This window comes from Heteronotia binoei, chromosome 2 (genome assembly GCF_032191835.1).
Source record: "Heteronotia binoei isolate CCM8104 ecotype False Entrance Well chromosome 2, APGP_CSIRO_Hbin_v1, whole genome shotgun sequence".
In the NCBI taxonomy this organism is placed as follows: domain Eukaryota; kingdom Metazoa; phylum Chordata; class Lepidosauria; order Squamata; family Gekkonidae; genus Heteronotia; species Heteronotia binoei.
In genome coordinates this window covers 83,145,041-83,172,754 of record NC_083224.1, presented here as the reverse complement: position 1 = coordinate 83,172,754, position 27,714 = coordinate 83,145,041, and the positions used below count along the sequence as shown (strand labels likewise).

At 44.9% G+C, this 27,714-nt stretch overlaps 1 protein-coding gene across 2 annotated transcripts in view; it reads right to left on the bottom strand.

Annotated features, from left to right (window-relative positions):
- The window catches only part of TCP11 (t-complex 11), a 154,361-nt gene extending 130,907 nt beyond the window's left edge, over nucleotides 1-23,454 (bottom strand). Inside the window, exons 1-2 of one of the 2 annotated variants that reach the window (XM_060231473.1) lie at nucleotides 23,279-23,454; nucleotides 21,903-22,045 (exon numbers count right to left, since the gene is read on the bottom strand). In XM_060231473.1, the coding sequence (XP_060087456.1) occupies nucleotides 21,903-22,038 (136 nt within the window). In that variant the 5' untranslated portion in view covers nucleotides 22,039-22,045; nucleotides 23,279-23,454. Of the gene's footprint in view, nucleotides 1-21,902; nucleotides 22,046-22,947; nucleotides 23,202-23,278 lie in introns of those variants that run through there. The other variant, XM_060231474.1, reaches the window with a different exon arrangement.
- Between the last annotated feature and the right edge of the window lie 4,260 nt (nucleotides 23,455-27,714).

The window sequence follows — 27,714 nt, the reverse complement described above, 5'->3', positions numbered from 1 at the left end:
CTTCTATTTGCCAAGGTGTGATGGGGCCGGATGCCATGATCTTAGTTTTTTTGTTGTTGAGTTTCAAGCCTACTTTTGTGCTCTCCTCTTTCACCCTCAACAAGAGGTTCTTTAGGTTCTCACTTTCTGCCATTAGAGTGGTGTCATCTGCATATCTGAGGTTGTTGATGTTTTTCCCAGCAATCTTAATTTTGGTTTGTGCTTCATCCAGGCCAGCATTTTGCATGATGTACTCTGCATATAAATTAAATAAGCAGGGTGACAATATACATCCTTGTCGAACTCCTTTTCCTATTCTAAACCAATCAGTTGTTCCATATCCCATTCTGACAGTTGCTTCTTGACCCTTATACAGGTTTCTCAGGAGACATGTGAGGTGGTCTGGTACTCCCATCTCTTTAAGGACTTGCCACAGTTTGTTGTGATCCACACAATTGAAGGCTTTAGCGTAGTCAATGAAACAGAAATAGACATTTTTCTGATACTCCCATGCTTTCTCCATAATCCAGCGAATGTTGGCCATTTGATCTCTACCTCTCCGAAACTCAGCTGGAACTTCTGGTAGTTCCCGATCTACATACTGCTGAAGCCTAGCTTGTGGGATCTTTAACATGACCTTGCTGACATGTGAAATGAGTGCAATGGTGCGATAGTTTGAACATTCCTTGGCATTACCCTTCTTTGGGATTGGAATATAAACTGATCTTTTCCCATCCTGTGGCCACTGTTGCGTTTTCCAGATTTGCTGACATAATCTGTGCATAACTTTAACAGCATCATCTTTTAGGACTTTGAAAAGCTCAATTGGGATACCGTCATCTTTGCTTGCTTTTTTGTTAGTAATGCTTTCTGAGGCCCATTTGACTTCACACTCCAGAATGCCTGGCTCAAGGTCAGCGATTTCACTGTCATGGTTGTCAAAGTACATTGAGACCCTTCTTGTATAATTATTCTGTGTATTCTTGCCACCTCTTCCTGATCTCTACTTCAGGATACTGAAGTAGGTTGCCATTTCCTTTTCCAGTAAATAATAAATAAATAAATAAAAAGTCCAAACAATAAAAGGTCCTGCGTGCCCAGTCACTGGCTCCATCCCACAGCTTAAATATCGTGTGGCTGCTGACGCCCCCCAAACAACTCATCCGGCCGAGGGCCTTCCAACCTCCTCCGTGGATTTGTGCTGGTTGTCTGCTCCCTCCCGGCAAGCCCGGGGCTGGGCAGCTGGTGGTGAAGCCGAGGCCTTCAGACCTACTTCATGGCTCTGTACTGGTTCTCTGCTCCCTCCCCTGGCTCAACGTGCACCCCAATGCCATCCTAACACCTCGAAGAGCTCGGGGTTGGGCAACTGCTGGTTGGCCGAGGGCCTTCCAACCTCCTCCAGAGCTCTGTGCTAGCGGGCTGCTCCCTCCCCCCGGCCTGAAGTGCACCCCACCGCTGTCCAAACACCTCAGAGAACCCAGGGCTGGGCAGCTGCTGGTCACAGAGTGCCCTCCGACCTCCAGGGCTCTGTGCTGGCCCATTGATCCCTCGCCCTGGCCCGAAGTGCACTCCGCCGCCGCTCAAACACCTTAAAGAGGCTGAGGCTGGACAGCTGCTGGTCAGCCAAGGGCCTTACGACCTCCTCCAGGGCTCTGCACCAGCAAGCTGCTCCCTGCCCTGGCCCGAAGTGCACCCTACTGCCGCCCAAACACCTTGGAGAGCCCAGGGCTGGGCAGCTGTTGGTTGCAGAGGGCCTTCTGACCTCCTCCAGGGCTCTGCGCCAGCAGGCTGCTCCCTTCCCCCGGCCTGACGTGTGCCCCACCACCACCCAAACACCTTGGCGATTACTTGGGAGGGTGTGGGGGGCTGTAGTCTACCCGCGGGCCAGATTGGGGCCCTCTGCGGGCCAGATTTGGCCTGTGGGCCAGACGTTTGACGCTCCTGATTTAATTGCTAAATATGCTTCCAACGCAACTGTATCTTTATACGTGGCCTTCCTAGACCTCAAGTCAGCCTTTGACTCCGTTTCCAGAACCATCTTATGGGATAAACTAAGATCTACTAGTATGGACAGGCGGCTATTATTCCTTATTCAAGTCCTTTACAATCAAATGTCTATTCGAGTAAAATGCACCCAAGAAGGCCATTTGACAGATTACATTGGTGCAACAAAAGGCGTAAAACAAGGCTTCCTATTAGTTCCCTTCCTGTTTTAATTTCTATATTAATGATCTGGTGACTTACGTAAATAAGTCGGAATGTCATCCACCAAAGTTAGGTAATAAGCACATTGGCATTCTCCTTTAAAACTGATGATGCTATCCTTCTTTCAAGGTTGCCTATATGCCTAAAGAGAACACTGAAGGGATTTACTCAGTTTTGCCAGAATAACAACTCAGAAGTAAACCACTCTAAGACCAAAGTACTGGTCTTTGTGAAAAAGTCGCCCAGAGTATACCATTGGTCATTAGATGATAATCCTATAGAGCATGTTTCAAGTTTTAGATATCTGGGGGCAAACTTCCAGGCAAACGGTGCAAGATCATGTAATATGAATGTGACTATTTTAAAGGCTAACAGGAGCATGGGAGCAATAAAAAAAATTTTTTTGGGTACAAGGGTGGTAGATGCGTAATAGCAGCCCTCAAGTTTTTTAAAGCTAAAGTACTTAACCTACTTACATATGGTGCCCCAATTAATATCACTGCAAAACACAAAAGGTTGAAAATTTCAATCTAAATTTTTGTGTTCAATTCTTTAGATACCTCAGGGCATTCTGAATGCCTTGATTTGGATATAAACTGTTTGATCTCAGTGGAGGAGAGGCTTCCGATCATGACCATACAGTATTGGCTGAAATTAATATTTTTCCCTAAGAGGCCGACAAGCTTAATCTTCCAAGATATCTCAGTTCCACCATGGCTTAGGATCACTGAGGAAAAACCTCCCTATTTTGGCCTTACAAAACAATATCTTAGATCTCTTACATACTATAAAGCCAGAGAGCTGATGAAACAGAGAATAACAGATATTTCCAGACAGAATGATCCTAATAGTACCTCAAAATGGGGTGCCCTTGCAGAACCGGTTAATAGAATAGCACCCATGCCATACTTATACCAACTGGAAAATTATAGTACAGGAGAATTTTTACCCTCATGAGGTGGGACACCCTCCCTTCTCAAGTCTTGGAGGGCAGATACAACAAAATACATTTTGAAGATTATATATGCCCCTGCTGTAAAGAAGGGATAGAGTCTTTAGTGCATGTCCTGTATGACTGCAAGGTGTACAACATTCACCGTGAAATCCTTCCTTTTCCTGCAATCTTGCCTACCACTCTTAAAAAATGCAGCAACTGAAGGATCTTCTGAATGATAGGAACCTTATGGTTATACTCAAATTAGCTAAATTTGGCTGGCTTGTCACCAGAACTCACAAGTCACACGTAGCTCTGAAGGGTAACAGCTAGGCAGTTTCTTTCTCTCTCTCTTCACTGGTATTTTTAATAATGTTTAATCCCATTATAAACTGTATGTTTTATAATTGATTGTAGCAATTTTATCTCTGTTCTCTCAGCACAATTTATATGGCAAATTACTCAGCACAATTTATATGGCAAATTACTGTAACCAAATTACTGTAACCAGCACTAGTTTTATTTGTATTGTTTTAGCTGGTTTCTGCTGTGAATAAACTTGAGTGAGAAACTTGAGAGTGAGTCTTCTTCAATAGCTTTTGTTCATCAACGTGCCTACTTATTCTCTTTCATAATGGTTTCCACCAACTTTCCCAGTATTGATGTCAGACTCACTGGCTTGTAATTTCCTGAATTTCCTCTGGAACCCTTTTTAAAAATGGAGGTGACATTAGCTACCTTCCAGCCCTCAGGAACGGAGGCAGATTTTAATGAAATAATAACAACAACTTTTATTGGAATAACAGCATAGATGTGCATAATCAGCAAGGGAAAAAACATATATCACTCCAACATTTGAAACAGTCCTCTCCTCTTAGAAACACAGCACAGATATTTAGCCACAGTCTCAATAATCTCAGGGTTATGAGAAGATAATAGAACGAGAATCTTACCACCATCAGATTGTCCCTCATGATTTTGAAGAGGATCTAAGTAAATGGCATGAATATTACAGTAAAATGTACAATGCAGGAGAGAACATATTCAGTACTTTCTATTTCCCTTAAACCACAACCACAAAACCTGTCGGAATATGAAATTTTCTTAAACCTCCCATACAGCACAGCAGAAGGACGGACATTAAAATGAGCTAACATGATGGCTCTATGAAGGTTAGGGGAAGTCAAGCAAGAAAGATATGTTGCCAAGGTTCCACTAGGTCAGGGATGGCCAACGGTAGCTCTCCAGATGTTTTTTGCCTACAACTCCCATCAGTCCCAGCCAGCTGGGGCTGATGGGAGTTATAGGCAAAAACATCTGGAGAGCTACCGTTGGCCACCCCTGCACTAGGTAAACAACATCTATGGGGTCCTCTTTGTCCCATGTTTGTTCACCCTCTCAAAGAACTGTAACAGGTTAGTGAGACAAGATCTTCCCTTACAGAACCCATGCTAAGTCTTCCTCAATAACTTTTGTTCATCAATGTGCCTACTAATTCTCTCTTTAATAACGGCTTCCACCAACCTTTTCGGAATTGAAGTCAGACTGACTGGCCTGTAATTTCCTGGATCTCCTCTGGAACCCTTTTAAAAGATTGGGGTGACATTAGCTACCTTCCAGCCCTCAGGAACAGAGGCAGATTTCAATGAAAGATTACATATTTTTGACAGGAGATTCACACGTTCACACTTGAGTTCTTTCAGAACACTTGGATGTATGCCATCCAGGCCTGGTGATTTACCAGTTTTTAAATTGTCTATCAGTCAAAGGATCTATTCTCTCATCATTTCAATCTGACTAGGTCTTTCAACACCCCTCCCAAAATCAGCAGCTCTTGAATGGGCAAACACTTCTCATCTTCCACAGTGAAGATGGAGGCAAAAAATGCATTCAGCTTCTCAGCCATTTCCCTATCATCCTCACTTCCCACTCCTCCACTTACAGTTGCTGGAATGGCCTTGGGTTAGCCATAGCTATCGCAGTAGTTATCCTTGAATGGGCAGCTGCTGTGAGAGCCCTCTCTGCCCATCTCAGAGGGTGTCTGTTGTGGGGGAGAAGATATAGGAGATTGTAAGCTACTCTGAGTCTGATTCAGAGAGAAGAGCAGGGTATAAATCTGCAGTCTTCTTCATCTTCTTCTTTCAGTAATCCTTTTACCCCTTGGTCATCCAAGGACCTCACTGCCTCTCTGGCTGGTTTCCTTCTTCCAATATATTTGAAGAAATTTTTATTTTTGTTTTTATGTTTTTGCAATATACTCCTCATAGTCCCTTTCTGCCTCCCTGATCCCAGATTTGCATTTGATCAGGGTCGGCCCTAGGGCGCATGGCATCTGAGGCAGACGCCGCCCGCTGTGCCCCCCGCCAATCAGCTCATTTGCGATAAAATGTTGTTGCCGTGGCCGCCCCCCCCTTCTGCAGTGCCGCCGCGCTCCACAGCCCACCACGAACTGAGTATGGCTAGAATCAGCCTGCGTCTCTCAGCGTTCTCCTCCCTCAGAGGCGAACGCTGAGAGGCGTGGGCCGATTCTAAGGGTATGGGTGATTCTAGACGCGCACAGTGCACAGGGAGGGGGATGCATCGGAGCATGGCAACACCACAGAAAGGAAGGGAGGGGGCAGCAGCCACAGCAGCAGCATTTTACCGCCAATCGGTTGATTGGCAGAGAGGGGGCTTTAAAGAGGCTGGGAAGCAGCGCTTCACAACCCCTTCCCCATGGTGCAGAAGGGAAAGGGGGGAGGAAGAGGTGGTGGTAGTGCGAGGTGGTGACAGCGGGGGTAAACTAGGAATTTGCCTTGGGTACAGGGAGGGCCCAATTCAGCATCCCCTCCCTCCCAGTGCCCTAGGCAATTGCCTAGTTTGCCTAGTGGGTGAGCCAGCCCTGCATTTGATCTGCCACAGCCTGTGTTCCCTTTTATTAACCTCAGTTGGGCTAGCTTTCCACCACTTAAAGGAATCCATCTTACCTTTTACAGCTTTCATTACCTTGTCTGTTAACCACGCAGGCCTTTTTCTATATCTATTTGTGCCTTTCCTAACCTGCAGTATATATTTTATCTGAGCTTCTATGATTGTAGTTTTAAATAGCCTCCAAGCTTGCCCAAGGGTTTTGATCCTTTTTACCTTTCCTTTCAGTTTCCTCTTCACATGTCTCCTCATCTCAAAAAAGCTACCCCTTTTAAAGTTAAAAGTGGTTATGTTGGTCTTTTGGGGCAACTCCCTATTTATACAAATGTTGAACTCAATAACATCATGGTCACTGTCCCCAAGCAGTGCAATCACTTTTACATCTCTCACCATGTCTTAGGCGTTACTTAGGACCAAGTCCAGGATCGCCTCTCCCCTGGTAGGTTCTGTGACCATCTGCTCCATAGCACAGTCATTGAAACAGTCTAGAAACTCAATCTCCCCCAACATGAACACATATTGACCCAATCAATGTGGCTGTTCAGATGCACAGTATAATCAGTTGTCACTGCTGTTTCATACCGGATTAAAAGTGGCTGATCAGACAGCAACATCTGCCTCCTGATATTAACTCGTAGTAGCCCCCCCACAATCCTTCTCAGAAGCGGAGTATTTTGTTACCTGCTCCTTTGCGGTGTTTTTTGAGTTCTCTAGTTTCACCTCATAGTTTCCCTGTCTGGATAGTTCTCGACCAACTTCCGGATGTCTGAAGGCTGTCCCGGAGCAAAAGGAGCCTCAGACATTCGGTTTACAGTCGCCATTCTTTTTTTACTACTTAGCGATATGCGTATAACTGCATAACCACATAATGTCTTGACCTATGTGCATGCATATGCATGCATATGCGCATAATGTGCATGAAAGTGGAGAAAAAAAAGAACTGCATGGTGCCGTCGTTTGGATGGCAGAAGACGGTTTCACCGCGGAGTGATTCAAATTGCAGTATAGCGGTCTGATCAATAATATCCAGAACAAAGATATTCAGAACTGAACCGGGTCAGTTTAACACGGACTCAACACGCTGTGTGAGCAGGGCCAATGTGTGGTTAGTTAAAATCACCTATTATGACACAGTTTTTACGTCTAGCCACTATCTTTGTCTTTCATCATTGTATAATCATCCTCTAACTTTTGATCTGGTGGGTGATAACAAACTCACAGAGCTAAGCTTTCTTTTGGATCCACTATTTCCACCCAAAGCATTTCCAGAAGCAAATCTAATTATCTTAACTTCTCAATCTTACTGGACTGTATACCCTCTCTGACAAACTCTCTGACATCCAACACTTTCCTCCCTATCCTTCCAATATAATTTATACCCAGGAATCATCGTGTCCCACTGATTCTTCTCATCCCATGAAGTTCCTGAAATGCCCACAATGTCTGTATTTCCCCCCAATACTAAGCATTCCTACTCTCCAATTTTACCTCAGACACTTCTAGCATCCTTTATAATAAAAGCCTAAAAGTCCTCTAGTGAAGCCAAATTCAGGCCCCTCATTGGCTAAGCCTGCATTCCATGAGCCACTGCCCATCACATATCCATCAACCCCTCTGACCTCACATTGGCTCACTGCCCTGTCCCCCACCCTATGCAGTCCCCTGCCCACCGCCAGCCCTGTCAGGCAAAAACACCATCAGATGGCCACTGACGTCTGAGGGAGACAGTTCACTGCTGGGGGCTTGCGGATCATTGCCTCTCCTCAGGGTCCTGTCTACCTTCCTTCTTCTCCTTTTTCTTTCACTTCTTTCTCCCCCTTTTTTCTACCTCCCCCTTCTGTTCTTTCTCTGTATCTCTGTCTTTTAGTCTTTTTATTTCATTTTGTCTGTCTGCCTTCCTCCCTCTAATCCACACAAACAGTAGCAGTTAACATCTCTTCAACTGATGTTTGTTCACAGCAGGGAGGGGCCACTTCAGAGGGGGGCGAAAAGGAGGCTTGCAGTGGCTTTCCTCATAGTGTCAGCTGCTTGATGCTACCATCCATTTCCTCCTAGTAAACCACTGCTGCCAACTTCCAGGTGCTTGGCTCCCCTACCCCGTGAAAAAAGACTGTCTTTTTCCCATGTTGCCAACTTCAGGTCACCTCCCCTTGAGGTATGTGTGTGTGTGGGGGAAAGTAATGCCTTCACTTGGGTGGCACTCCAGAAACCATTGCCTGATCACAGCTCAGTCAGAGTCTTTCACATCCCACTGGCTGACTCCCCAGCCCCCCACCTACTCAGGCCCAAGAATGTTGAACTGCCAAAAACAGTCTTACCTCAGAAAGAGACACATATCCCACACTTCTCTGTGTCCTCTCTGTCAGCTGGCCTCAGAAAGGACCGCTGCCGTACTGCAGCCTCCCAAAAGGTGTCGTGGCTGCCACTGGCAACAAACATCTTCCACCCTATTAACGGCCCACACAGATGGCCAGCCAATACTGGCAGCCTCCAAAGGCCACTAAAATAAGCCAGAGAGCTTATTTCCTGTCTTTCCTCACTTCCTATCTCCCTCCTTCCCTCAGTCTCATCCGAGGATGGTTGGCTGAGAAGGAGATGGGGTTGCCAACTTCAGGCTGGGAAATTCCTGGAGATTTGAAAGGTGAGGATTGGGTGTGTGGAAGGGAGGGGCATCAGACAAGGCCACCCTCCAAGCCAGCCATATCCTTCTGAGAAACCATTGTTGCCAATTTCCAGGTGAGGGCTGGAGATCACTCAGAATGGCAGAGATCAGCTTCCCTTGAGGTGGGGGGGGGGAGTAAATGCCTTCACTTGGGTGGGTGGGAAGACAGCAGGACTGGGGGGGGCACTCACCCAGAGTCCTTTAGTGATACCTTTCCAGGTTGGTGGGAAGTTCTTGGAGATTTTGTGCTGGACCGAGGAGAGCATACAAGTTAGAGCTTCAGGGTGTGGTTTGCCAGACCCAGGTTCTTGCTGTGGAAGCTGACTGGGTGATCTTGGACCAGTCACAGATTTCCAGCCTAGCCTGCCTCACGGGGGGATGGGGAAGAGGAGAATGATGTAAGCTGCCTTGGTTCCCCCCCCACACACACATACATACACACTGTGGAGAAAGACTGTCCTTTTCCTTTATAAAAGCTGCAGGGAGGGGGAAGGTGATGGAAAGCTGAAGTCAGAGGGGCAGATAAAGGGAAGTGATAGGGTTGCCAACTCAAGGTTAGAAAATTCCTGGAGATTTAAGGGATGGGACCTCGAGAGGATGAGGTTTGAGGAGTGAATGGACCTCAGACAGGTACAATGCCATTTCTTTCTGGGGAACCACTGTTGCCAATCTCCAGGTGACAGCTTGAGAACACTCAATTACAGCTGCTCTTCAGATAGCAGAGATTCACTCTTCTTGAGGTGTGTGTGGGGGGGTGAATGCCTTCACTTGGGTGGGTGGGAAGACAGGAAGGGTGGGTGGGACACTCGTGCAGAGCCTCTGTCTAGAGTCCGTTGTATTTTTCTTCACAACGGGCCTTCCTCCTAGTTTGTATATAAACATCTATAATTTCCCAGGCCCATTATTTATTTATTTATCCCCCAACCTTCCTCCTGCTGCCTCGAGACCATGCCAGGCAGTCCATATTGTTTTTCACTGTCTCAGTGGACAACTCTAATCCATTGTCCTGTAGAAAAGTAACAGCTAATGAGCCATCCTGACCAAAGACATTTCATCTCCTGTCGGCTTTCCCTGAAGATACAGTTTAAAAACTGCTCTGCCACCTTTTTGATTTTTAAGCGCTAGCAGCCTGGTTCCTTCTCAGGACAAATGGAGACCGTCTCTTTTGTACTGCTACCACTTGTTCCAAAAAGCATTCCAGTGCCTAACAAACTTAAACCCTTCCTCCTTACACCATCGTCTCATCCATGCATTGAGACTCCTAATTTGTTCCTGTCTCGCCAGCCCTGCATGTGAAACAGGTAGCACTTCTGAGGTTACCTTCGAGGTCCTGGCCTTGAGTCTCCAGCCCAGTAGCCTAAATTTTTCCTCCAGGACCTCACAACTGCATTTTCCCACAACATTGGTGCCAACATGACCACTGGCTCCTCCCCAGCACTGTCTACCAGCCTATCTAGAACATGTGTAATGTCTGCTACCTTTGCACCAAGCAGGCAAGTCACCATACAGTCAGTACACGGGTTTGCCACCCAGCTGTCTTAGACAGGTGCCTAAGGATCAAATCATCTACTACTCCCTCCCTCCCTGCCCAGGGATGGTACCTTGGTGTGAAAGGATGAGCATGGAGGTCTCTTCCAACTCTATTATTCTGAGAGTTGTAACCTAGGCCTCCATAGAGAGGGCAATCTGTGGAAGAGCAGGGCATTCTGGCAGGAGACCATAATCCTTTGGACTCTGGCCAATTTATTAATGATATGCCCCACTTCAGATGGATTTTGTGAACCAGCTGAACTTTTCCTGGAAGCTAATGGGGACACACCTCTATTTTAAATATATTAGCTTAATAGGCATATTTGATAAAGACATTGCAGAAAATTTATGAGAAAACAAATACGCTACCCACTTTAACCAAACAAGCAAAATCTCAGAATTCAGCAACTTTTAATAACAAGGGGAGAAACATGAGAGGTTCTTCCAAGACAGGTCTACTGCCCAGAAACAATGTAATAAAAGACCATTTTAGATCCATGCAGGGTTGTTGTGAATATCTATCCTTCTGCATGTCAAATTATTAACTGGGGAAACAAGTTTCTGATCAGAAAGTACTTAACTGTATTATTGGGTCAAGGATCTGAAAATGTTGACTTAAAATATCATGAAAGGCTCTATTAGCACTGACAGACTGCACTCTCTCTCACCCAATATCCAATCTCAGATTGTGACTAACCTTGAATGGTTTCTGAAGTTCCAACAGTTACCCCTCTGTTCTTTACTAAATGTACTCAGCTATACAGGCCCAAAGATCTTTTCCTCTGTCTAGGGCAAAATGAGAAAGAGAATCTGTTGATTGACTTATCCTCAGACAACCATAAGCAGCCTTTAAGAAACAATTCCCATTTCCTCTGTCCATTAAATAAAAATATCTAGATGCAGCTGATGAAATACTTCTAAACTCATTTGGAGCTCTTCCAGTTTTAGAGCAGACAAATATCATTGTTCATGTGCAACAAGCTTCAAGCTAAATTAACTAAAATTAGGCAAATAAATGTAAATAATGAAACTGCATCTAATGCAGAAAAACGTAGTGGAGCTAAAGGAAACTAGTAAGACTTGTGACCACCCCCAGCCCAAAATAGACCTGTTGAATGAAAGAAGTCTCCATCAGGCACAAATTAAGACAACCTTCTATATTCCTCTAAAATGTGGACAGGAATTATCTCCTACTTAGAGAAACTCCCAAGAGATACTTCTCCCACACCTGAAGATCGACCTTCAGCCCCTGTTCCCCTTGAACCAATAATCCAGATAAAGATGATAGTACTAAGAATGGTAGTGCCGTAACAGCTGTCCCAGGTATTGAACAATCTGAGACAAATCATCACTCAAAACAAAGCAGCACAAAATACTGAGCTAGAAGATATCTGGTTGGAATAGTAAAAGTCAGATGCCACATATTTCATTTCTAACTCTATACAATATTATTTTTACTTCAAGAAATAAAGATTTTAAAGTAAGTAGCTCTTCCTGATTCTATTTCATTCACCCAGAAATCCTTAGGGAACAGAGGAGGGAGCTCAAGAGCTGGATTAGCACGTCTAATCTCCACAGCATTAAAAATTACTTCAACTAAAGTTTTGATTTCTAATTATTTGGCTTGACTGTTTATTGTTACTGTGGATAATTTCCCATTGATTTTTATTTCAGTTTATTTACCTCCAGATACTGGTATCATATCCATGAATGAAAATTTGAATATGTTAATAGAGTTATATGATTAAATGGGTATACAGAGATTGACAAAAGGGACGACTCTACTTTTTTTGACTCCAAGACGACTAGTGTTATTGACTATTTTCCGGTGGTTTTTGATTTTCTACATTTGATAAAGAGGTTATCTGTTTAAGATTTCATGGACAGGGATCATCTACCTGTTTCTCTTACACTGATACTACTAATTGAGGGTCACCTTTCTTCAAGTGACTAAGGACAACTGTTGCAGAAGAGTAATGAAATCTGTCATTTTTATCAGCCCCCTCTCAAATAGGAGGAAATATTAATAGCATGTTGCGTTCAATGGAAGTTGGATTTATTAAAGATGAACTCTCTAGTTTGTCTAATTTCTCTTACACTTATATGATCTTTTTACTCTACTTGAACAGCTCTCTAAAGACTTCAGAAATAAAATAGACTCCTTTAGGAATTGGAAGGAGGGCCTTATAACCAAGGATCAATATAAACAAATCACCAGTGCTTGTAGAGAAAAAGTTAGGAAAGCTAAAGCTCAGTATTTACTTAGCCTAGCCAAAGATGCTAAAAACAACAACAAAAAAGGGTTCTATTCTTATGTTCAGAGTAAGAGAAAGAGCAAGGACATGGTAGGCTCATTGTGATGGCAGGAAAGTGAAATTGTAAGAAGTAATGAAGAGAGTGCGGAACTGCTTAATTCCTACTTTTCCTCTTCTGAGGGAAACAGTGTTCAAAATGGCAACAGAACATATAATGAAGGTATGGAGTTCCAACCTAGGATCAGCATAGTGGCAGTACATAAACACCTACTTTCTTTAAATGAAACTAAGTCCTCAGGGCCAGATGAATTGCATCCAAGGGTACTAAGAGCTTGCGGATGTACGTTCTAAGCCTCTGGCTAATATTTTTGAGAATTCTTGGAGAACAGGTGAGGTGCCAGAAGATTGGAGGCAGGCAAATGTCCCCATCTTCAAGAAGGAGAAAAAGGAGGATCCGGATAACTACCGACCCATCAGCTTGACATCTATACCTGGAAAAGTTTTAGAACAAATAATCAAACAGTCCTGGAACATTCAGAAAGTATGGCCGTGATTACTAAGAGCCACATGGGTTTCTCAAGAACAAGTCATGTCAGACTAACCTGATCACTTTTTTGAAAAAGTGGCTATTGTCCCACCTCGTCTGAGACAGGAATTGGATGCCCCCCCCCCCCCCGACGACCACCCACAGGGCCTGGCCCATCCCACAGAAGGCCCCCGCCAGATGATGTCAGGTACACCTGAAGCGCCCCACCCTACCTGGCAGCCAGAGAAGAGAAGGCAGCCGACGAGGAAGTCTGCTGAGCGGGGAGGTGGCCACGCCAGGCCCCGAGCATGTCAGGGGTGGCGTGGCCCCACCCCCACCATCGGCAGGCCGAGGCAAGAGCAGCTGCGAGGTGCTGGGGCCAGCGAGGGAGCACGCCCCAAGCCACAGCCAGGGAGGGAGCCCTAATTCCCTGCCCAATGCCGAGACGGCCCAGCAGCGCCGGGGGGGGGGGGAAGCCCTAGGATGCCTCTCCTCGGCGTCAGGGCTCATGAAGGAGGGCAGAGCCAGCCAGAGGCAGGAGCTGGGAGGGAAGGGAACAGCCAGGAGACGGAAAGAAGGTAGCCACATGGAGAGGTCAGGGAGGAAGCAGATTGGTGCTGAGATAGGGCGGCCAAATGTGGTTTGGATCCTGTTACCGTTAGGTGGATCTGTAACCAGTTGACAGATTGCACCCAAAGAGTGCTTGTGAATGGTTCCTCATCCTCTTGGAAGATGAGTGACAAGTGAAGTGCCTCAGGGATCTGTCCTTGGACATGTTTTGTTCAACATCTTTATCAATGATTTGGATGAAGGAATAGAGGGAATACTTATTAAATTTGCAGAGAATACTAAATTGGGAGGGGTTGCAAAGACTGTAGAAGACAGAAACAGGATCCAGGATGATCTTGACAGGCTGGAAAAATTAATTTTAACAGGGATAAATGTAAAGTTTTAAATTTAGGTAGGAAAAATCCAGGATGGTTATAGGATGGTGAAAAATTGTCTTAGCAGTAGTATGTGCAAAAAGAATCTAGGGGTCTTAGTGGATCATACACTGAATATGAGTCAACAGTGTGATGTGGTGGCTAAAAAGGCAAATGCAATTTTGGGCTGTATCAACAAAAGTATAGTGTCCAGACCACGTGAAGTGATGATTTCGCTTTACTCTGCTCTGGTAAGACTTCACCTGGAGTATTGTGTTCAGTTTTGGGAACCACATTTTAAGAAGGATATAGGAAAAAATGGAACAAGTCCAGAACAGGGTGACAAAGATGGTGAGGGGTCTGGAGACCAAATCCTATGAAGAAAGGTTGAAGGAACTGGGCATGTTTAGCCTGGAGAGGAAGCAGCTGAGAGGTTGCTCCCATCCCATTTCTTCTTGAAGGGCTGTCATCTAGAGCAGGGTTTCCCAAACTTTTTTCCCCCTATGGCCCGGTTATTTTTACACTTCTCCTTCGTGGGCACTAAAACTTGGGGGTGGAGCCAGGAGACAGGAAATTATGTACAAACATGCTTAAAACTCTTGCAATATTTTGTTTAGGAAAGGTAGAAGAATAGTGGGATTTTGCAATGCAATTTTAAAAACAAAACCTCAAGAATAAGTACAAGGATCACACAGCAGAAAACTAAAAATATAAAATGCTCTCAGCCTGAGAAAACATGAAACGGCAGGGCATTTCAAGTTTCTTTCCCCCCCCCACCTACTCATATTAGCAATGGCAAGGAAGGAAGGAAGGAAGGAAGGAAGGAAGGAAGGAAGGAAGGAAGGAAGGAAGGAAGGAAGGGAGGGAGGGAGGGAGGGAGGGAGGGAGGGAGGGAGGGAAGGAAGGAAGGAAGGAAGGAAGGAAGGAAGGAAGGAAGGAAGGAAGGAAGGAAGGAAGGAAGGAAGGAAGGAAGGAAGGAAGGAAGGAAGGAAGGAAGGAAGGAAGGGAGGGAGGGAGGGAGGGAGGGAGGGAGGGAGCTGGGAAAAGACTGACAGAGAGAGAAGAGAGAGAGAGAGACGAGAGAAAGAGAGAAAGAGAGAGAGAAAGAGAGAGAGAGAGAGAAAGAAAGAAAGAAAGAAAGAAAGAAAGAAAGAAAGAAAGAAAGAAAGAAAGAAAGAAAGAAAGAAAGAAAGAAAGAAAGATAGAGAGGGAACAGTGGGAAATAAAGCAAATAGGGAAAAAGAAAGACTGACAGACAGACAGACAGACAGAAAGAAAGAATGAATGAATGAATGAAACGAGGGGAGAGAGTTGGAAACAAATAGAGAAAAAAAAGAAAAGAGAAAGGAAATAGGAATGAAGGAAAAGGGAGGGAAGGAGTGAAAGGAGGGACAAAATAAAGAAAGAGAAAAGAAAGAAAAAGAAAAACAGAAAGAAATGGGATGGGAGCAACTCACCTTTAAAACTGCTGACTCTCACTGCACATCTTGACCTGCTGAGCCCCGCAGCCAGGGGGGAAGCCAGGAATCTGTCGCGCAAGTGCTGCCAGGTCCCCTGACCTCCGCTGCCCAGGGGAAGCTGGGAGGCTGCTACACAAGTGCGGCAGGGTTCCCTGACTTCCGCTGGCCAGGGGGGAAGCTGGGAGACATTTGCCTGCCTCCACAAGCGTGGCTGGGTCCCCTGACTTCCACCAGCCAGGGAGGAAGCTAGGAGGCTGTCGCGCAAGTGCTGCCGGGTCCCCTGACCTCCGGTGGCCAGGGGGAAGGCAGGAGCCTGCCGTACAAGCGCAGCTGGGTTCCCTGACCTTTGCCAGCCAGCGGGGAAGCCGGGAGGCATTTGCACACCTCCACAAGCACGGCTGGGTCCCCTGACTGGGGGGGGGAGCCAGAAGCCGCTGCACAAGCGCAGCTGGGTCCCCTGACTTCTGCTGGCCAGCGGGACATGGATGGGAGGCCCCATAACCGGGCATTGAGGCTTGCATGGCCCGGTGCTGGGTCGCAACCCTGCCAATGGGAAACACCAATCTAGAGGATGGTGTTGAATTGTTTTCTGTGGCCCCAGAAGGTAGGGCCAGAACCAATGGGTTGAAATTATATTCTATTTATTTATTTGCTTTAGATTTATATGCTGCCCATTCCGTGAGCAGACTCTGGGCAGCTAACAATCATGGTAAAACAATTCGAATTATAATTATAAAAGAATAAAAAACATATATAAACAATTTAAAAACTACATTATTAGGTGCTATAAAAAGATTTCATAACAAAGGTGGTTTCTCCATAACAGATTTTTACCTCCTGAATGCAGTGCTCTCTTGGGTATATATGGGAAAAGGCGTCCCGTAGATAGGCGGGTTCTCGGCCATATAGGGCTTTGAAGGTCAATGCAACATTATGAAATGGATTCGGTACACAATAGGCAGCCAGTGCAGTTCTTTTAGCACCGGTTGAATGTGCTCCCATCGGGGAAGCCCCATTTACAACCTCGCTGCAGCATTCTGTACTAGCTGCAGTTTCCAAGTCAGAGTCAAAGGTAGCCCCATGTAGAGGGCATTACAGTAGTCTATCCTCGAGGTGACCTTAGCATGGATCACCTTTGCTAAGTAGTGGTGCTCCAAGAAAGGGGCCAGCTGCCGTACCCGCCGCAGATGGAAAAAGGCAGACTTAGCAGTGGCTGCTACCTGGGTCTCCATAGTCAAAGAGGACTCCAGGAGCACTCCCAGGCTCCTGACCTCAGGGGACAGTATTAGTGGGGCCCCATCAAAGGCTGGCAAGGGAATCTCCTTTCCTCGGCCACCACAACTCAGATACAGAACCTCCGTCTTTGTCAGATTTAACTTCAATCAACTCAGCCTGAGCCAAGATGTCACTATTATAGTGCCAGGACCAAGTTTTCTGAGGCCTCTGGGATTCTTCCCCTATCACTACCCTTTTGCCCCATCCCTGGAGGAAAGAAGCCAGCCATTGCAAGGTGGACCCCTGAAGCCCCAAGTCAGCAAGGCAGCTAATCTGTAACTGACAGTCAACCGTATCAAATGTGGCTGACAGAATAATAGCAGCACCGCTGAGCCACCATGATCCAGATGGTGCAGGAGATCATCTATGAGGGCAACCAAAACCATCTCCCTCTCATGATCTGGACGAAAGCTGGACTGGAACGGATCCAGTGCAGAAGCATCATCCAAGAACCCCTGTAACTGAGCTGCTACAGCCCACTCTATAATCTTACCCAAAAAGGGTAGGTTTGACCCTGGCCGATAGTTTGCCAATTTGGTCGTGTCAGCAGATGGGTTTTTTTTAAAGAGGGGGTGAACCACAGCCTCTTTAAGGGGCATGGGAAAGATACCTTCACAGAGGGATCTATTGATGATCACCTATAATGGTTCACAAAGCGTCATCTGGCTAGCTTTCACTAGCCAGGACGGGCACAGATCCAACCCAGAGGTGGTAGGGCACACAGTAACAAGGGTCTTATCGACTTCCTCTAGGCTGAGTGGAACGAAGGAATCCAAAGTACCAGAAGACATGCTTGGTGCCTCAAGTTCACTCACTGTATCAAGTGTGGCAGGGAGGTCATGGCAGAGCGACGAGACCTTATCTGCGAAAAAACTCACAAAAGCCTCACAGTCTATTTCCAGTTCCCTAGCATTTGGTTTACCTTGTGACAAGGTTGTTAATGACCAAATTATACTAAATAATTGTGCTGGACTGAGGTCGCAGACGCAATCCGGGTCGCACATTAAGCCTTCTTTGTGGTCTGGACTGCCATCTCATAAGTCTGCATAAAAGACCTGTAGGATGTTCTCACCGCTTCATCATGAGTATGCCGCCACTGCCTCTCTAGTTGTCTTAATCGCTATTTCATCAATTGTAGCTCCAGGATGTACCACGGCGCCAATCGAGAACGTCGGGGAGCGATCTTGATAGCTGCAGAGAGTTGGTTATTCCAAGTGTCCGCGAGCTCATCCAGTGAGTCACCTGAGGGCCAGAGATCCTGCAAGGTCTTCTGAAACCACATGGGGTCCATCTGACTTCGCGGGCAAGCTAAAACCTGCTCGCTGCCTAACAGGGCAGAAGTGGGATATTCACACGGGCCCTCAGGGCATAGTGGTCTGACCATAGCACAGCATTAGCAGCAATCTGGTCCACTACAACTCCCACCGCAAAGATCAAATCTAGTGTGTGCCCTGCTTGATAAGTGAGGGTTGTTCTATTTTGGGAGAGCCCTAATGCTGTCATGGATGACACTAGGTCCATCACCCAACTAGAGGCTGCATCCTCGGCATGGACACTGAAGTCACCCAAGACTATAAGTCAAGGGTGCTCTAAGGCCCACCTGCTACAGCCTCCATCAGTGACGGTAAGGCACTGGCCAGTGTGTTAAGCAGATGGTACACCAGCCATATTGCCAAACTCTCACCAACATCCCACGTCAAGCTGACACACTTTATGCTGTGATCTCTGGAGACGGGAGCGCCCAGGAGTAAGCCTCCTGTATGAAAAAGGCCACCCCTTTGGGCAGCCACAGAGTTGAGCTGTTGTGCAGTGAGTGTCGCAGGCTCTGCTGCCACCTGACCTCTGCAAGGAAATCCTCCACCTGGTACCAACACTGTCCTCAATCCCCCTGTGTGTTCTGACCCCTTCCCTTCCCCCTATGGTGACTTTCAGGGTGGGGACACTGTTGCAGGACCATCTTTGAAGGGGATGGATAAGGTGTCCCCAGGCCATGGGGGGAGGGGTGCTCTGCCATTGTAAAGCCCCCATCTTCCCAGCCAGGGTGCTCTGCTGAGGTTAGTGACCCCCTGTGGTGAGCCAGGAAAAGGTGGCGCTGAGCAATGGGAAGAGGACTGTAGAGCCAAGGCTTCAGAGAGTATGAGAGGTAAGAAGGTGGATGGTGCCACCACAGGGAGAAGGCATGGGTGGCCACTTGGACTCACTCTCTGCTCCTGCCACCCCAGAACCCTTCTCCCTGATATTCACAGCCTACGTTGTGGACCACCTCTGCACCAATTCCCCACAAGACAATCTGCTGTGGCCAGTTCAGGCCGTGAATTCAGCAGCTCACAGAAGCACAGCTCCTGAACCTTTCTGACAGTCCCCTCCTCCTCCCCACCTACCTATCTTGTCCATTGAATAGTAGGTGCAGCTGCATAACAATCCCTGGATGAATTCTACCACCTATTTTTCTACAAAACGACCCCTGGGCCAGCTCCATGATCCTTAAGACACTGGGCATCTTGGAGTCCCTGGGTCCAGTGGCCCCATGTAGCTTGCCCATGGAACAGGCAGGCTCAGTGTCTTCAAATGGCAACAGGGCTGGGCCACAGAGGCAAGCTACATCCCCCAGAGCCTGGATGATGGTACAGATTCCATCTCAAAGTCAGGGCCCTGGTCACATGGCCCACATCCAGCTCAGCCCATCCCCTCACCCTGTCATTCATGTGGACAGAGATCAAGCATGAGCACCTGGAGAGCCGGGAAGAGTGGTGAGAAGCCTTCTCCAGGGATCAGCAGTGGATGGAGAGTCTGGCAGCATCTTTGACAGTGACTTTTGGCAGAGGTTGCTTGGGGACTTGTTGGAGACATTTCAGAATCCCACTCAGCATTCCACCCCACTAGCCCCCCTCCTGTTCTGACACAAGCAGGATGAGTAATCTGCTGGATAGCACAGTCACTGGTGTGCAGAGGTTGCCTGCGAATGTATGGACTGCTCACTACAGTTCACCCTCCTCTCTTGGTCTTTAGCTGCCCTTTGCTCCATGTGAGCAAGAAAAAACAACTGTGCAACAAAATAAATAAAATAATATATTAAATATTTTTCTCTTATGTTGCACATACAAAAGGCATACGATACCAAATACCACAAAAAGGAGAGGCACCACAAAACCCTAAATCTTCAAAACAGCAATAGTAGTGTTTAATATGAAAAACAGTCTCAGTATTGGCACAATATGCTTTATATTCTTCCAAATGCTGTGAGCAGAGTCCACATCCAGTCAGTCAGCCTCAATGGGTAAAAATATCCTTAAGGAGCAGGCTCCACTGCACCTTCAAAACAGCAGGCTCCACTGCATCTTCAAAACAGCAGTGGTAGCGCTCACTGTCAAAAAACAGTCTTGATATTGGCACAAGTTGTTCTATAGTCCTTCAAATGCAGTAAGTGGAGTCCACATCCAATGGTAGTCAGCCTCAAAAGGAAAATTATCCTTTACGTGTTTGCTAGCTGGTAAACCATGTTTCACATATAATTGCTTTTCCCAAAAGTTGACTTTTCCCAGTTCTGCAATAATCCAAAATGTCAAAAAACTCTTATAACTTCATTTCATGACTGACTACCATTGGATGTGGACTCCACTTACTGCATTTGAATGAATATAGAACAGCTTGTGCTAACATTAAGGCTGTTTTTTTACAGTGAGCACTACCATTGCTGTTTTGAAGATTAAAGGAACAATGGAGCCCCTCCTAAAGAATACATTTACCCACCGAGGCTGATTTTGACTGGATGCGGACTCCATTCACAGCATTTGGAAGAATACAGAACATTTTGTGCCAATAGTGAGACTGTTTTTGATACTAAACACTACTATTGCTGTTTTAAAGATTTAGGATTTAGCGGAGCCCCTTTGTGATATTTGGGAATGGTTGTATGCCTTTTATAATATGTAACTGTTTGCTAAAAATTAGATACAAATGAGATTTAACACCACATAAGAGAAAGAGTTCATATACTGTTTTATTGATTTTGTGGCACAATTGCTTTTTCTTGCTTGTCTGATACTGTGTTGCCATTTGTTGTTCTTTCCTCCATGTGGCCAGGGAGATGGTTTGGAATATCCAAGGGCAAGGGGAAATGTTCAAGCTCCTGCATCACTGTCAAATGCCCAGGACTTGCAAGGGGAGTTGATCCCTGACAGTAAATCTGCCCATCTTAAATGAATTAAATCTGCCCACGCCTGGGCTGTGATGGGCACTTGGCTCAGGCCTTGTGCCTGCTACTCCTGATTGGTTCAGGCTGCTGTCCACCACACCCCCACCTCTTCACAACACCTCCATGCAATGCTGCTGCTAGGGACACTACCACAGTAGTGCCAACGGAAAGCCAAAACAAAACCACCATTTTCCTGCCAGCTGCTACATAACATAATCCCAAGAGAATAGGCAAGCTGTGCCAAAGTTATGCTCGGGCACAGCTCAGGAATGTTCTGCCCATTTCTTATTTGAGTGACTGTCTTCCATCTATATCTATATCAGATAAATTAATGATGTGACTACTTAAACATTTATACTTTTAAATTCCATAAATATGCCAATAGTACAAATGTATATGTTGGTTTATAAATAATGCATTTCATGTTGTTAAATCAGAAAAAAGAAGCTTCAGTTTGACAGGAAAGTACTGCATATATTTTATTTTCCCTCAACATTTCCATTTTTTTGTGTTGAGAATAGTTTCCCCCCCCCTGGCTTCAAAATTTCTGGAAATTTTACATCTCTAATCTGGAGGGGAGGAAATGCGGTCAAAGCCTTACCTGAGTTGCAAACACACATCTCCAGGCCTTGGGCATATCTTTGGAATAAATACATAAATCTCCTTTGTGCCAGGGACATTTGCTTAAATGAATTAAATCTGCCCAGTTTCTAGCACATATCCAAAATCTGATTTAAAACCTTGGATTTTAATATTGAGGCCAAATCCATATTTGGTAGACACAAAGTATAGCACAGAAACCAAATTTTCACAATGAATTTTGAATTAGTGGAGCACAAACCAAAAGGTTTCTATTTTTCATCATAACTATGTACAGCAGGGCCAGGTGATATAATGGGATGGGTGAAAATTAATCTACCTTCTAAATTTTGGGGTGGGTTTCTTTGTGTGACACACATTTGTCTGGGCCTGTATTATACAATGAATTGAGGAAAACATAGTTCTAATACCAAAAACACCTGGTTTTTCTAGCAATCAAACCTGGACATACATGATGGAAGGCCAGGGGGACAGAGGTTGGGTATATTTCCAGCAAGATTGTCTTCACACTCCTTCGCTCTTTTGGAATTACAGTCTGTGTTCTGAGATGCACTGGAGTCACTTGCGGTGGTCTTTTCACTAGGCATCTTGTTTCTAATAGAAGAGACAGATTGATTGCATGAAAGAAGAGGTAGTCCATATTCCATGATCAATGTTCCCTCTAAGTTGCAGAATCTTGTGAGCAAAAAATTCTATTTTGTGAGCTACTGGCATTAAAGTTGTAAGTTACAGCATAAATTAATTTGCTCTGGAGCCATTTTTCCTGAGCTAAGACAAAAATGTGTGAGCTGGAGGCTAAAAAACTGAGAGTCAGCTTACACTAACTTGGCTTAGAGGGAACACTGCCCATGACTTGTCCCAGCATTCCGGTTTTTGTTGCAAATCAGTATCCTACTAAAGTGTTCAATGTAATGAAAGATTATGTCCACCTTGAAAAAATGGCAAATATCTTTTCATCACATCCAGTCCACTGGTCTTAGGCTTTTTACTATTTTTTTAAGGCTGAATGTTGTATAAATCCATGCATGGCTGTCTTAGCAATATTCTTTCTTCAGCAGGTCTTGGCACAAACCATATCTATCTCCTATCCATTTTTATTTCATCAGGTAACACACACATTCAGTGCCTTATCCAACCTCTCAAAATAGTCAAGTGGATAAGGGCCAAACTTTTTAAAATGTAATCAACTTTTAGACTTCACGTAGAAAGAGACAACTAAAGCAGGGGGATCTGAAGGAGTGAGCAATGACTTGCAAAAGCTCATACCCTACCACAAATGTTGTTAGTCTTTAAGCTGATACTGGACTCTTATTTCTTTCCTACTGCTAGACAAACACAGCTACCCATCTTGATCTATCTCCATGCAGAAAATAGCCGCTTTGGAGGGTGCACTCTACGATGTTATACCTTGCTCAGATTCCTCCCCTCCATTCCCAAATCTCCAGGAATTTCCCAACGTAGAGATGGCAACCCTAAACCAACTATTCAACAAGTACCTTTCCACACCATGGTGATGCAGTGCTAGAAGAACACTACATCTATTCAATTTCTTCTGCCACTTCACTCTTTAATGTATTAGTTCGTTCCCTAAAGGGTGGCAATTAAAAAACCCTCCCGCTTCAGTAGTTCCTGCTCCAGATATTCAGTCACCTAGGCGAATTTTAATTAAACCTTCGTTGCTCAAGACCAGGTGAACGGAATAACAAACAATACTGTGTCCGGAAAGCCGTTTCCCCCATCAAGTCTCTGCGGTCTAAGGAATGGACTATCAAGCAAACGAATTAATTAAACGACGAGCGGTGAGAAGCGGCAGCAGCCCGCTCTCACCTTCGCTGGGGCAGGGGACTAAAGGAGAAAGGGAGACGAGGCAGAGCCTGGCAACGATGACCAAGGGAGAAGGGATGCGACACAGCCGGTGTTCTCGGGCCGCCACAATACAACTGCCGCTCCTTCTACAGCGTCCGTTGGTGTTGCCGCCCCGTTTCCCCCCACGGATTCAAACTGGACGAAACCAACTACGCGACAGTGGAAGGGGATACTTTACCATTCCATACACAATCACGAGGTAGGGTAAACGGCAAACACTATAGTCCTCTCAAATGAGACTATAGCTGTCTTCAGGAAATAAGAATCTACGCTGTCTTCAGGAAATAAGATATCGTCTCCTGGTTTTAGGTTCGTTTCAAAAATAACAGAGCATGATTATCCCTATTTTTGCCATAAGTGGACCATTTCACAACTCGAGAATAGAGCATTTCTCTTAAAACCGAATTATTGCCGCAGAAATTGAGATGCGCTATGCATTGTCCTTGAGAAATATTTTGAAGAGAAGTGTCCCGAAATGAAATATGTCCCAGAAATAATTTTTGTATGTGTTTATTTTTCTGTGTTGTTTTCGGAAAAATGAACTCTCCCCCACACCCTTATAATGGGATATTCCACAGGGGGACCTGAAAATGACTGGTATGCCATCTAGCGGTAAATACAAGCAACACTCGCGTAAACGCGTTATTTCTGCGTTGGAACGTTGAACTGGAGGGTTTGTTGTGATTCTTGTATAGTCCTGATGAAGTGATCACGTTTACTCCATTAAAATAATAGTAATAAAGGTTGCTCTTGCCTTTGCACTAGTAATTTGTAAATACCATGGATTCTCACAAGTCAGGATTTTTGCACAGGGTCACCCCAACATCACCATCAGATAATATATCCATGAGTAGAGCTTGCACTACAAATATCACACATCCACAGTTTTCTTGTTCATCCCGTATTAATTGTCCATCCTGATATCGTGTTCATGGCCACAGCTTGCAACATAAGAATTACATGTCAAGCACTTTGTGGCACTGCCACAGTGTAAAGACATGTTTCCAAATCATGGATCTTCATGGATCCTTAGGCTTTTTATCTTTGGTCCCCCCCCCCTAAAAAAAAAAAGTATCTGAAATGTTTCCACATTAGCATGAACGCTGTTTTAAAACAAGAAATCACACTCATGTCCACAGCTTCCACTGTAAAGAACTGCATCTGGAACTTTCCAATGCCACCAAGCTGCAAAAATAGCCAGGACAGAGATTGTCATGGTTTTATCTGTGACTATAGAATATCAAACCCCTAGACAGAGCCACAGGGAGCATAACTCACTCAACTGGGTGGACTGAGCATTTACTGATAGGCTACATGAGGGTCCATGTTTCTACCAAAGTTTTTGTATAATATTGGTATAATATTTGGACCTGGCTGTGATATGTGATTTGATGTTGAGTTTTGGAGGGACCCATCATCAATATCATGAGGATCTATGAGAGATCTGTACTTTAAATTCCTGATTCTGTACCATGGTGGTGCTGAGGTGATTGAGGCATAACTTCTCTGGTGCAATCTATGGCCACAGATGTGATAAATTAGAAGATGGTGAGTTGGGGTGATCCCACATGAAATGTTTAAAATTCATGCTTTGGAACAACATCCTGAGGATCCACAGTGTCGCCATTAAGCTATGGATCTATAATTTCTGGGGTGCAGGCTCTGCCCATGGACATAATATGTCATTTGATGTTGATGTTGGGGTGACCTAAAGCAAAAAGCTGGAGGATCTTTGAGGATCCATGGTCCAGAACCTTGATTTTGCAACATGATGTTGCCGCTAAACCATGGATCCATGACTTCTATGGTGCAAGCTGTGATCATGGCTATGGTATGTAATTTGATGCTGAAGTTGTGGTGACTCATTGCAGAAATCTGAAGGATCCATGGTTCAGAATCATGTTTTTTGCCATGTGTTGCCACAAAGCCGTGGATGTGTGATTGTTGTGGTGCAAGCTGTAGTTATGGATATGATGTGTGGTTTGATGGTGAGTTTTGAGTGACCCAAAGCAAAAACCCTGAGGATCCATTATGATCCTTGGTTCTGAACCATGTTTTTGCAGCATGGTGTTGCCACAAAGACGTGGATCTGTGATTTCTGTTGTGTGAGCTCTGCCCATGGACACAATATGTGACTTGATGGTGAGTTTTAGTTGACATAGTAAAAATCATGAGAATCTGTGCTTCAGAACCATGTTTTTGTACCATGGAGTTGCCATGAAGCCATGGATCCATGATTTCTGGGGCTTAACTGTGGCCACAGAATGATGTTTTTTCACTGTTGTGGCACCATGCACCATGCGTGATTTTTGCTATACAGTCTGCGGCTCTCAACATTATAGGTGATCTGATGGTAAGCGTGGGATGACCTAATGTAAAAATCATGAGGATTTGATTTGATGGTGATGCTGGTATACCCAAAGCAAAAGTCATGAGGATCAATGATTCATTTCAGAACTATGTTTTTGCTGTATGGTGTCACCATGAAGCTGTAGATCTGTGATTTTCTGGTGTAAGATGTGGCCGTGGACATGATATGTAATTTGAGGGTGAGCTTGAGGTGTCTCAATGCAAAAACCTAGAGGATCCATGAGGATCCATGCTCCAAAAGCATGTTTTTGCAGAATGATGTTGCCACATAGCCACCTCCATGATTTATGTGGTTCAAGTTCTGCCCATGGATATGATATGTGATTTGGTGGTAAACTTGTGTGTGGGCGATGTCCAAAGCACAAATCATAAGGATTTCCTCATGGATCCATGGTCCATAACCAAGTTTTTGCTCTATGGTGTTGCCACAAAGCCATGGATCTGTGATGCAAGCTTTGCCCATGGACACAATATCTGATTTGAAGATGATGTTGGGGTGACCCAAAGCAAAAATCATGAGGAGCTGTGGTTTTGTAGCATGTTGTCACCACATGATTTCTGTGGTGTGAGCTCTGCCTATGGATATAATATGTAATTTGATGGTGAGCTTGGGTTAACCTGATACAAAGACCCTGAGGATCCATGAAGATCCGTGTTTTGGAATTATGCTTTTTCACTGTTGTGGCACCATGCACCTGTATATGCATGATTTTTGCTATAAATCTGTGGCTGTCAACATTATAGGTGATCTGATAATGTGGGATGAGCTAATGTAAAAATCATGAGGTTCCATGAGGATCCGTGCTTTGGAACTATGTTTTTGGACTGTTGTGGTGCCATGAATCTGTGGAGGCATGCTTTTTGTGGTGCTGCCTATAGTCTAAGGCATGGTCTACACTATGATGGTGGTTTTACTTGATTTAAATGTAAAAATTATATGAATTCATGAGGATTCATTTAAAATAATCTACATTCAATTTATACCCAGATGCAAAACAATGCAGTTAATACAGGTGATGCCTACAGTAATCATTGTGGCAGACTATAAATCTTCATGTGTAAGAGTCTAGACCAGATTATGTTTTTATACATAAAGGATTATGCGAGAGATCAGAGGCCTTAATATATAATATGATATGTTAAGAAGAGCCAGCTAAAGTTTATAAAAAGTGGGTTGTGCTGAGCCATTAGAAATTATAGTGACTATGGAAATCCAAGTTTTTGTTTGAGGCAGGATGAGAGATAATGTTTAATTTCTTAATGAGTTCTAATTCAGCACTTTTTCACTGTATATTACATTCAAAGATTGTTTTTTTTGTTTGTTTTGTAGAATAGTGGCATTCAGATCTGCAGCAGTATGGACAGGGTTGAACTGTTCCCACATTGGTTTCTGAATGTTTGTCCACTGGAGATAGTGGAGGGGCATTTTTAGCACATGATGGCATATATTAAATTGGATGATGTGCGAGTGAATGAACCTAGGATGCTGTAGCTGCTATTGGGGAGGGACCATGGCTCCGTGGTAGAGCATCTGCTTGGGAAGCAGAAAGTCCCAGTTTCAATCCCCGGCATCTCCAACTAAAAAGGGTCATAAGAACATAAGAGAAGCCATGTTGGATCAGGCCAATGGCCCATCCAGTCCAACACTCCGTGTCACACAGTGGCAAAAAATTTTATATATACACACACACTGTGGCTAATAGCCACTGATGGACCTCTGCTCCATATTTTTATCTAACCCCCTCTTGAAGGTGGCTATGCTTGTGGCCGCCACCACCTCCTGTGGCAGTGAATTCTACATGTTAATCACCCTTTGGGTGAAGAAGTACTTCCTTTTATCCGTTTTAACCTGTCTGCTCAGCAATTTTATCGAATGCCCACGAGTTCTTGTATTGTGAGAAAGGGAGAAAAGTACTTCTTTCTCTACTTTCTCCATACCATGCATTATCTTGTAAACCTCTATCATGTCACCCCGCAGTCGACGTTTCTCCAAGCTAAAGAGTCCCAAGCGTTTCAACCTTTCTTCA